Genomic DNA, 11,389 nt, shown 5'->3' with positions numbered 1-11,389 from the left:
AAGTTCACACAGAGCCATCCCATCAAGGCATAAGTCTGCTGTCTTTTGTCTAAACATGTGGAGGAGGTCCAAAGTCTCTTTACAGACACAATGATAGGACAGTCTGTTTTCAACACCTTCCAGGGATCTGTCTGGCATTAAAATCAACTCAGCTGCTTTGACAATACCTCTCCACCTATGACTTTGTGGCTGTTTTGCCCCCTGAATCCCTGGTACTGCCAGCATTATCCTGTGTGGCTCAAGTTACCCTAGGTGGACTAGCTAGGAGACCATGAGTAGCCAGGGCTTACAATTTTGCATGTACTTTACTGCGCACTGAGCTATAGTCCTCCTGCAAAGATTTGGAAGCAGCTTGAAAGACACATCGTTTTCCATGGATAGATCCACCCCACTCCTGTGCTGCTCCAATCCAACGGGCTTTAAAAACGGGGGGGGGGGGGGACTCTTCAGAACCTATTTTCAGGGGCAACAAATCAGCAGCAACAACCCATTTTTCAAGCCACTTCCAACTCTTGGGTCAGGGTGGGGGCGGGAAACCGCGGCCTGCCTGCCTCCAGCCTCGATCACTGTTCCTGAGCGCTGGAAATGTTACCGAGGAATGCTGACTGCAGATTCTATTCAGAGCCACAGGAAGAGAGTGGAGACCATCAAACCCGCTCCCCCACCCCCTACGAGCCTGTGCCAGACCACAGCTATGATGGATGTTTGGCCCAACGTCTCCTTGAGAACTGGTGCCTGATGGTTCTGGGCCTGGCTCCTTATCGCACAGCATCACTGGGCTTGGAAGCTAAAGGGAGTGCAGAAGTTTGGAGCTGGGCCCTGGGCCTTGTGGAATCCAGCTCCCATGGCGCCAACAGCTGTTTTTAGATGGGTGAAGGGTCAATGTTTCAAGTTTTTCTATTTTGAGCCACAAAGCTGGGGAAATTAGTCAGCCTCTGGCCTCTGCGTGTCTGAGCCAAGCAGCCCGGCCAGCCTGGCTTGAGATTCCCATCCTAGCTCATGAGCAGACTCACCCTCCTCTGTCCCCTAATCCTCTCAGCGCCCCCCACCTTCCCCCATCTCCAAGGCCTTAGTTGCAGCTTGGCTACATTCATCTGCTGAGCCAGGGTGGAAATTTTGCACAAACAGGTTCCGTATCAGCTCGGCTCCTGCTCCCTCAGAGTCCACACTTCCGCTGGTCCTGTGCCTAGAAAGCACGGGTCCAAGTAGTTTTCAGCTTCTCCTGTGCTTTCTAGGCATAAGTGTGAGCGGTTTTGCATTTGCCCTGCCACTTTCCCCCCATAAACTGCTCTTTAGCTCTAAATCGGGGAGAGAAAACTTGATTGATGTTTGCTCTGACTTGGCAGCAAGCAACAGGTTTCCCCAGGGAAAGTGGAAATGCAGATGAGCCCTCAGTTTTGGGTTACCTTTTGTCACCCCTGTACAAATAGGGACATACCACATCCATGGCAAAGCTGCTACAGTAGGTGTACGGAACATTTGGCCTTCCAGATGTTGCTGCACAACAACTCCCATCAGCCCCAGCAAGCATGGTGAATGGCCAAGGATGATTAGTAACATCTGGGGGAGCAAAGTTTGCCCTCTGTACTACAGCCTGTCCCTTTGCACGTCCAGCAGCAAAATGCAACACCAAAATCCTCCCCCCCCCGCCTTCCATTGGACTTCATAGTTGTGGCGCCCATGAAGCCCTGCACCCAGTGCGACCAAACAGGTTGCGCTCCCCTATATCCACCTTTGATGTTGCAATTGCCCTTCTGAAAAGGAGTTTTGCTCTGGACTTGACCTGCTCCTCTCAGGTGGGCGCCATTGCCATTCTAAGAGAATGAGGAAGGAGTTTGTGGTGAGTTCTGGCACCTCTTTTTCTAGAAAAATAACACTGCCTACTACAGTGCATTTTTATAAGTTATTTTCATTAATGCAAGCATTTTTGTTCACATATCACCCTAGTACATGCATTTCTTTACACACTACTTGGCTAAAGAACAGCACTGCAAAATTTGGAGAAGTGTGAATTTTCTCCCGGTGTGTGAACTGCTTCAGAAAGTGCACATCTGATAGGTTCACCTTTAAGTGCAAACTGAATCCAGTTTCTCCCCCACCCCAAATGGGGGCATTAAACTTTCAGAACTTTTGGAAACATAGGACTGGGCTAGACTTGGGTCTTTTGAATTTCAGTGGCACCCTGTGTCAGGCCAGAATTCAGTGCCCTTTGCCTCTCGCCTTCCGTTCTGCTCAATTCACTATGTCACATTTATGGTACCCTGTAGCATCCCCTAGGCTCAGTGCCCAGTGCAGTGCAACCAGTCGTGATCCCCTAAATCCACCTCTGCCTGGGAATGAAGTCCAAAGAAGAGCTCAGTTAGTGCAGTGAAATTTTCCTGTCTCCAGCTTTGAGACAGCAGGAAGCCTCAGCTCAGGACATCCTTTTCTCCAAACTGACACCTCTACAGGGAAATTGCAGAGAGTAAGGAGGGGGTGTTCATAACAAGAGGGTCAAGGGGCATCCAAGAAACATCCTGAGAACATATTGCTCTTCCTACCTCCTTGCACAATCATTAACTATACAGCGCCCTTGGGGCCCATCCCTCCATTCAGACATCAAAGCCGTTTCCAGTCCTATTGTCCCCTAGGGCAGCTGGCTGGCGCTCAGAGATGCAGAGTGGGAGGGGCTTACTGACACAAGAATTTGAATGTAACCCCATTGAGGCCCTCCCCTATTGCCTGGGATGTAGGGTCATTTATTCCCAACACACCAGGCTTCAAAGAGGAAGCAGATCTTGACCAAACACTGCTTTTGAGGGGCGCTCAAAACCCTCAGAGCAGAGCAGTTGGTCTGGATCTATTTTTTCTTCAGTGACAGAACTTCCTGCAACAGAAAGATACATAAATATCCTCGGAGAGGGAAAAATAGAACAGGCAGCCATTGCTGGTGGGAGGCACGTTGTGCTCTTTCTGGGGTAGTTCGTCCATCTTTGGTCCCCACCGTGCACTGTGGCTCCTAGAAGCAGTCAGCATGTGACAGCGATCACACCCTGGGAAATAGCTTCGACTGGTTAGCTAAAACAGGTGAGGGTAGCCGATGGGTCTCAAAACCTTGGTGAGTTAAGTTCCTACATACGAAGACAGCCTCTAGCAAATTGAGTGAACGAGACCAATAGTGGGAACAACAATCAAGAAGGCGGTTTCTGCACATTCTGTAGTAGAGGGAAGCAAGAGGCAGATGGGGCTCATCAATCTGGGAAGACAGCCCATCTAGGAAACGGAAAATTCTGTTCCTAAACCTCCACTGCCTTGTGGAATATCTTCAAGAGAAGGAAAGGCTGAGGAGTAAACCCTACACAAATTCAGAGTGGAGTCCCTAAGGCGGTTGGATGGAGCCTTGTATGCCTCCTTCCAGAAACTCCTGCAGCCAAGCTGGTGCCAAATGTATTGCTGTGCTTTCCTTTGGACCACATCAGTGAGTCTGAGAGGGGGGGTCTCCCCACATCAACTAACCTGCTGTGCAGCACACCTGGAATCTTTGCTTGCTACGCAGGTGGTTGTGGTGGATGGTTGCTTAGAGTACGAACGGTCAAGGGAAGCTATAGCTGCTGCATTGCCTGCTTTATTGGTGGTAATCTAAAATCAGTGTAAAAAGTCAAAGCAATTTTTTGAATGCCAGCGTCACACTCTACCTTATTTGCCTTCTGTTGCGGTGTGACCTGCTTCATAGGATATGCATGTGAAGATGCCCAAAATGCCTCAAAAGGATCACCCATGATGTTCAGTACAAGGAACAATCCCCATTTTCCAACCCTGTGGAATCAGGGCGGGGGGTTAATTAGGAAAGAAGATACTTCAGGTATGGCTACATGGGTTTGGCCCATATCTAGGGCAGATCTTTGACACTTGGGGGACGTTGCATGTCCAACATATACACAGAAGATGAGCCACTGGCACCTTTCAGCACCGCTTGGAAGGTGGAAGTGAAAGATGAAAACTGGGAGATATTTCCAATCTACTCCTGTGTCCTGACTAGAAACATCAGGAAATTTTGATCTGTGCACATGGAAGATGCTTGCGACAGATAAACTGATGTAAAATGGGGAGGCTGACCCATGGTGCCAGGTACATTGCAGTTTTAGAGACAAACATTTTATTATTTGGCCTTTCTGCACCGTGGTACCCAAGTGGGCAATCAATACATGAGAACAGAACCCACCAAGGCTCTGTCAGGGGGAAAGTGCCAAGCTGATAACAGCCAGGCACCAGCTGCCCCCTTCTAAGCTGCTGGAACTGGGGTAGATTACTAACAGGATTAATAGGGCCTGTCTCCATCGAAACCTTCCTGCCTTGCCACCACCCTTGAGTTGCTGTTTTCTGGGAAGATGTTTTTGTGTGAGCTATTAATTTGTTTGTCTGTATAGTTAGATAATAGGTAAAGTTAGGGGGACTAACTATGCAGTCCCGTTCCCGCATTGATGTGTATGTATGTGTGGTAAGAGACTGGTGTTCATCATTGTTAATTTATATCTGCTGGGAATTTGAGGCTTGGTTCTTACATTAGCCAACCATAGGGTCACTTGAAAACACGGAAGAGGCAGGTTGATAGGAAAGCAATTTACACATGTAAAACTTTCAAATACACACCAGGCACCCAGTTAAGGGGAATCACAAAAAAACCCACCAGAGGGCCTGTCAGTAGAAAGTGCAACTTGGGACACAGCCTTCAGTACTAATGTTGGCACCTTTCCCCACTCTCCCTTGGAGAGACTCTACTCACTTTAACAGAAAAAGCAGAAGTTGAGTAAGTATAGCTTCCCCTTCTCACCATGCCTGGAAAAGCTACATCTGTTGAATGCCTGCCTGGCACATAGCTATCAAAAGGTCAGGGGAAAGAGGAAATTCTAGCTATACAGTCTGTTTATACAGCAGCAGCCTGGTACCTGAGGCCAGCCCAACATTCAAGGGGTGGTGATGTTTGGAACTATGTTGTGTGTTGAGGAATAGGAAGTAGGCGCCTGGAATTGATAGTTGGGTTAGGTGCACTACAAAGAGCAGGCCGCTGCGCTGTGGCACCAGCTCCAACCTGCGGAACTAATTGCTACAAACTCAAATAAGACATATAGCCAGAGATCCCCCAAGTAGTTGGCTGCAGGCACAAGGTTTTCCCCAACCTGAAATACTGGATCCTCTCCTGACTACAACTCTAAATAGTGGAGGAAACACAGCTGGGGGAGCAACACAAACACCCAATAACTGTCATTTCATGCAGGAAACAAGGGATTTCACCCCCTCAAAGCCAAATATCCCCAGAGCTTTGCTCCCTGTGGCTGGCCAGCGGAAACCCACTTTTCAGTAGCTGGCATCTGACCAGCAGTGGGATCAGGGGTAAATATCTGTTTCCCAGAGCCAGATGGCTGATTCAGCATCCGGCCTCCCTCTTAGCTGTGCCCAGCTCCCCTCGGATCAGCAAAACAGACTAACTGAGGCAGAGGCAGACATCCCAAAACTAAAACATGTGATTACTGAACAAAGGGGGCAGGCAGAGGAGACACAGCAATTCCATGGGTCCCACCAGACCAACCTTGACTTTGCCGGAAGGAAACTCCGCACTGTGCACAACTGAGAGAAAAGTCTTCTTTTCTGCAAAGTCACTCTTGGGGGTGGGGGGGACACAGAGAGGGGAGAGTGAGCTAGAACACGCTGATCCTTTGCTCAAGTACTTCAGCTCCAGTACATGGTGCCCTCGGGTCACCAGTGGCTTTGCCTGACGTCTCTTTATTGCTGCTGTCTCTGGGAAGGTGTAGGCCCAAACCCCAGCCTCTCAGGCCCAAAGGTGACAGAGAAACATTCAGAGGGAGAGGTAATGCCTCTGGCTACTAGATACTGAGGCCAAATGGGCTGGGCTGTCGCCAGCATGGCCTGTTTGCAAGCTTCTCAGGGGCATCTGGATGGCCAAGGTTTACATATAGAGGACTGGTCCACTAAATCAAGGGTGGGAAAATGGGGAGGGGGGCTCAATCTAATTGCAAAAGCCCTCTGCAAATGACCCATTGTGAACTCCTGCATGGGCTATCTAACCCTCCCTCAGCAGACCCCTAATTGGGGTGGGAGTAGATGGAAAGAGGTGAAAGAGAAAGAGATGGCCCCAGCCACATTTCACTCTGGTCCTGCCCACCACTGACCTGCAGTTCCCAACGGATTACCCCTGAGGGAACGTGGCCCTGGCAGAACAAAAGTTATCTACCCCCTGCCCTAAATGGATATTTAGCCTGATTCAGAAAGGCCATTTTTACGTTATTACTTATGCCCATGATTCCCTCAAAATGCCACTGACCTGAGGCAGGAAAAGCATTTGAGAGGGATCCGTTGTATGTCTCCATCCCCAATACAGAAGCAAGTCACCTCACGGAATCTCTTCCAAGGCAGACCTTATCCTTTTCCTTACCGCAGAGCAGCTGGGAGAAAGGTGCGCAGCAAAGCTTTTGTGGGCTAGAACTCTTTTGGGAATAGAGAGTGTATTTCAGGGATTCATGAACAACTCTATGGTTGTTGGGATCTGTAACTTGGCAGTCCTAAACCAAGGTAGCAAAATGCAGAGCACACATCTGCTTAATTTACTGTGATGATGGGCAAATGTTTTAGCAGGTCTGCCATAAGGTAAGGTGAAAGTAGGAGTAGTACCACTGTTTTGGAGCAGTGAAGCAGGGATGGGCAAAAATGAAGTCTACACCCCTTATGTCATTACCAGAATGATGATGTCATCACTGGGGTGCCATTTGCCAATCTTCTGTGTACACTCCCCCCGCCCCCTGCACAATACAGCTACCTACTAAATAAACCAAGCAGAGAAAGAGGTAGATTTCATTTCATATGCATGATTAAGAGTTAAGTCAACACTTTTATTTTTGAAAAAAGTCAAAGTCCCTTTTTTAAATAACCAACCAAATGTCACAAGATAGTGAGCAAGCTCTTGAGTCCACTAGAACTCTTCATCAGATTGGATATCTTAAATGAAGGAGCAGATGGAGAGGTTAAAGAAGCTGGTGAGGTACTGAGGCCAAAATGTCAGCCTCAGCCAAAAATTGTTGGGCTGAAGGGTTGCCAGGAACAGCACACCTGCACTTCAGAAGTTACCACTACTCCACTGCCCATAAGCAGTCTACTCCTGTCCCTCAATGCACCAGTGCTTGGCCTCTGGCCTATTGGACTGGTTAGCAGTACAGGAGAGGTAGGCAGGGCATGTGTAAGCCTGACTCTCTGTGCCATAACCAGGCCCACCAGCCCTTCATGTCACAAATGTCTGGCTGCCTGTGCCACTCATGCCACAGATTTACCACTTTAGCAGGAGCTTTTTCAGCACAAAACCAGCAGCGATATTATCCCGCTCATCAGCCTCAACCTGTTGCCGCAGGATGATGTTTCGTACACAGGCCCCAGGGCCCCAGCCTGCACGCCAACACCTCTCTCCACCTCCCCAAACAGCCCTCTAGCAGAAGAGTCCTCACTTCCTGCATGTAAGTGGGTCGGCACGGGAGAGAAGCTGCTGGAAGGCCCGCCGGAAGTCCCGGTTGAAGACGGTGTAGATGATGGGGTTGAAGCTGCTGTTGCAGTAGCCAATCCAGAAGAAGAACTTGAAGAGAGGCTTGGAGATGCAGCAGCCTTCCCCGAGCACGGACTCGAGGCTGTACGTGAAGAAGAACGGGAACCAGCAGAGCACAAAAGCCCCAATGATGAAAGCCAGGACAAAGGTGAACCGGCGTTCTCTTGCCTGCACCAGCCGGTTGGTGGAGACGGACATGTCCCTGCTCCTGCGCTGCTGCCGGCTAGAGGGAACTGACCAGGAAAGCCTGGGGGTCCTCTGTGACCTGGCACTGTTACCAATCTCTTCTGCCCTCCACTGCCGAGAGAGCCGGGGCAAGCTAGGCTGGGGGTGGGGAAGCTGGCTGTGCTCCGAGCCTGCATTCTGCGCTTCCCCAGGGTGCTGGGTGCTCACTCTGCGGGCGTCGCACTTGGCTGCAGTGATAAGGTTGGGGTAGGAGACACGTCTCGCAGCAATGACCACCGAGTTCCTGTGCCTGGCCACGTGGTAGATCCGGCAGTAGACAGCGACCATGATGAGGCAGGGGGCATAGAAGGAGGCAGTGCAAGAGGCCAGCACGTACCAGGTGTCGTCGTGCAGCAAGCACAGCTGGTCCTGGTGCGTTGACTTGAAAAGCGGTGGCAAGGACACCAAGGCAGAAATGGCCCAGACAGCCCCAATCATGCACTTGACCCTCCGGGGACTCCTTTTGAGGTTGTACCGGGCAGCACGGGTGACGGCCCAGTACCGATCCAGGCTGATGGCGCAGAGGTGCATGATGGAGGCGGTGCAGAAGAGCACGTCCAGCGACAGGTAGAGGCTGCACCAAAAGCCGCCAAAGCACCAGTAGCCCATGACCTCATTGGCCAAGGAAAAGGGGATGACAAGGGTGGCCACCAGGATGTCTGCCACAGCCAGAGACACCAGGAAGAGGTTCTGCGGGGCCCGGAGGGCCCGGCTGGTGTACACAGCCAGCACTACCAACACGTTCCCCAGTAGGGTCACAAGTGCCATGACCAGCACGGCCACCAGGATGAGTGCCATGCCAAGAGGCGAGTGCGGGAGCTCAGCGGGTGCCTGGTCACTCTGATTGCCAGATCCATTTTGCTGTGGCTCCATACCATGCATCCCCAGACCAGGCCATGGGGGTGCCCAAAGCTACCTGTGCAAGGTTCACAGGCTCCCAAGTCTCACCCGGGCCTACTCACAAGGCTCTATTTCATGGTCACAGGTCCAGAAAAGGACGGGCCCAGCAGCCTTCCTCTCACCTGGCACCATCCTACCTTGTGAGGCTCAACAGCACAGCAGTGGGGAGGCCCAACAGATCCTGGCGCAGCACATCAGACACTAAAGCAAAACGACAAGTTCCAGTGAAGCATGGTAGATCTCAAAGTGTGATGTCCCATGGAACACTATAGTGGATTTCAGCGCAGTTCAGGGCAGATAGGTAAATCTAGTGCCCCCAGGCAGCAGATCTAGAAGATGCACAGTTCCCTCAGAGAACAGTCCACAGATGGCCTCAATCCCTTGGCTTCCGCTTGATACTAAGCATGTCCAAGGCAAAGCGGTGGGTATGTGCAGAGTACACCCCTTTCTTCTTGCCTGCTGATTCTTCCCTCTCCCTGCAGTGGTGTGAAGCCCGGCAGAGCTGCTCCAGCTCTGAGCCTCTTTGCATCCGGCCTCTGAGCAGATCCCTTGGGGGGAGGGAAGGGAGGGGCAGGCAGGGCTGGCTGGCTGGCCTACAGGCGCCCAGCCAGCTCCAGCTGGTGGGAGAGGCTGCTTGCTGCCAACACCAAGAGCCCAGGAGAGAGAACTTGCCTCCCTCACCCAGGCTCAGAGCACCTGGCAGGCGTGCACACACACAAGGAGGAAAGGGCTGGGGAAGGGCTATGCCTAGCCGCCTACAACCCAGATCCTAAACTTTTTAAACTCAGGCATATATCCAGCTGATCTGGTGCGACTTACCTCTGGGTCTACTGACTGAGAGAGGGTCCCAACTTTTTCCATGAGCCACCAGAGGGGAAGTTCCTTGTAGAGGTCCCACCAGTGATAGTGGACAACCATCCAGTAAAGCTCTCACCTGTGCCAGGGCAGATGATGTTTCTCTTTCTTCTTTACTGTCCCAAGACAGCCTTCCCAATCTTGGTGGCTTCTGGCTGCTGTTGAATGACAACTCCCCAACCAACCCCAGCCAGCATGGGCAATGCTCAGGGAAGAAGGGAGTTGTAGTTCCCTACCATAGATGTTGTTGGACTCCAACTCCCATCTGCCCCAGCCAGCTTGGCCAGTGGTCAGGGGTGATGGCTGGAGAAAAGTCCCAAGTGATGTCTATTTTTAACAAGATAACAAGGACCAGGTTCGCAGAGGCTTGGGAACTGTAAGTTATGGGACCAAGTGACAAACAGGCAAGAATGGAAAGAAATATGGAAATTACAAAGAACGTAGTGGTTGTGTAACAATGGTGAAAAAGAGGATTTGGGATAGCTGGGAATGGAGCAGATGACATTATAATAAAGCCTAAGCAAATGTAAGAAAGGATAAAATAAAATAATTTACCATTTATAATGTCTCAATCACAGGTGTATAATTGGCTTATTTTTAAAAAATGTATTTGTATAGTGTGAATATGTTATTGTACACGGTGAATATATTATTGTACACAGAGATTTAATGAAGAAGAAGAATTCCCAGTCAGTAGCTCTTCACATACCACTGTCTTTTCTTTTAGAACCACCATAGAATGCAAACTAACCCGTATATCCAGCACTGGAAACCAACCCTGAACCTGCAGTTAGTGTGTCTCTGCATTTGTGGCTGCGGTTACTCAGTAATGAGAAAAAGGAACTCCAAACATGCTCAGATGCACCATTTTAATTAGTCTACCACATATTCCTATGCTTACCTATGAAATGGTTCATTTAAAGGCTCCAGGTGCAGAGGTTCCTGATAATCAGCCACTAGCTGAAGTTAAGTAGACATGGAAATCTTTCTCTCCTAAATTCTGCTGGAACGCCATTGTTCTTCCGAGCCAATGCTCTTCCATCTTTATAAAGAAAGACAGGGACCTGAAACGGCTCAGTTCTTTCTCACTGGGTGGCCAGAAGCCCACCTGGGCTCTTCTGGGAGTCACGCCATGAATCCCAAGTCTTTTTGCCTGCTCAATGCAGAGCTAAAACTCTGTTCCAAGCTCTGTTCAGCTCAGCATTGCCATCCAGTGGCCATGTCTGTTCCTGGTTCCCAAAAGATGCAGTCTGGGGCACTGTAAACTATGCACGATCAGCCCCAAATAAGGGATTTTTAAGTTAAAACTTAAAATATGACACACATAAACACACAGGTAAGCATTTTAAAGAGCTGTCTGCCAAGAGTCTGAGCAATTTATAGCAACTGTTCCATGGAGTATCCGCAAGGCAGAAGATCTCATGGAATTATTCATACTCTGCATTAAATATTGATTTTCCCAGAACTGCTCCACAAGCAATTAATAATACTGGCATGGATCCTCATGGAAGCTCATGGAAGGAAACTTTCATGCCCTCTTTCTGCATCTTCCTGAAAAACTGCTTGGGGTATCTGGGAACCTCTTGAACATTATGGGCTGGGGTGCAGGTGGAACTGCTGAGAAATTGAGGCACTGCTCAGACTCAAATCCTATGATAAATTAAACAAGGGAAGTCAAAGAAGCAAAGTTTCCCACCACCACTATGCCTTAGCCAGCACTATTTTTCTAGAAAAAGCTGTGCCTGAACTCACCATGAACACCTCCCTTGTTCTCTTATAATGGCAATGGCGCCCACCTGAGAGGTGCCAGAACTAAGTTCTGGC

At 49.9% G+C, this 11,389-nt stretch overlaps 1 protein-coding gene across 1 annotated transcript; it reads right to left on the bottom strand.

Moving 5' to 3' along the window:
- Positions 1 to 6,863: 6,863 nt before the first annotated feature.
- Positions 6,864 to 9,250, bottom strand: LOC310672205 (alpha-2Da adrenergic receptor-like). Its single transcript, XM_083428999.1, has one exon. It carries the CDS (start codon positions 8,690 to 8,692, stop codon positions 7,487 to 7,489), a length of 1,206 nt encoding a protein of 401 aa, XP_083285125.1. The 5' UTR covers positions 8,693 to 9,250; the 3' UTR covers positions 6,864 to 7,486.
- Positions 9,251 to 11,389: the final 2,139 nt, after the last annotated feature.

This window comes from Podarcis tiliguerta (assembly GCF_965153285.1).
Source record: "Podarcis tiliguerta genome assembly, chromosome: 2".
Classification (NCBI taxonomy): Eukaryota; Metazoa; Chordata; class Lepidosauria; order Squamata; family Lacertidae; genus Podarcis; species Podarcis tiliguerta.
Note: the sequence above shows the minus strand (reverse complement) of the source record. Positions and strands in the feature narration are given on the sequence as shown.

What these genes read in the sequence shown, in the direction of transcription:
- LOC310672205 (XM_083428999.1), bottom strand. Translation starts at nt 8,692, where the DNA reads ATGCATGGTATGGAGCCACAGCAAAATGGATCTGGCAATCAGAGTGAC.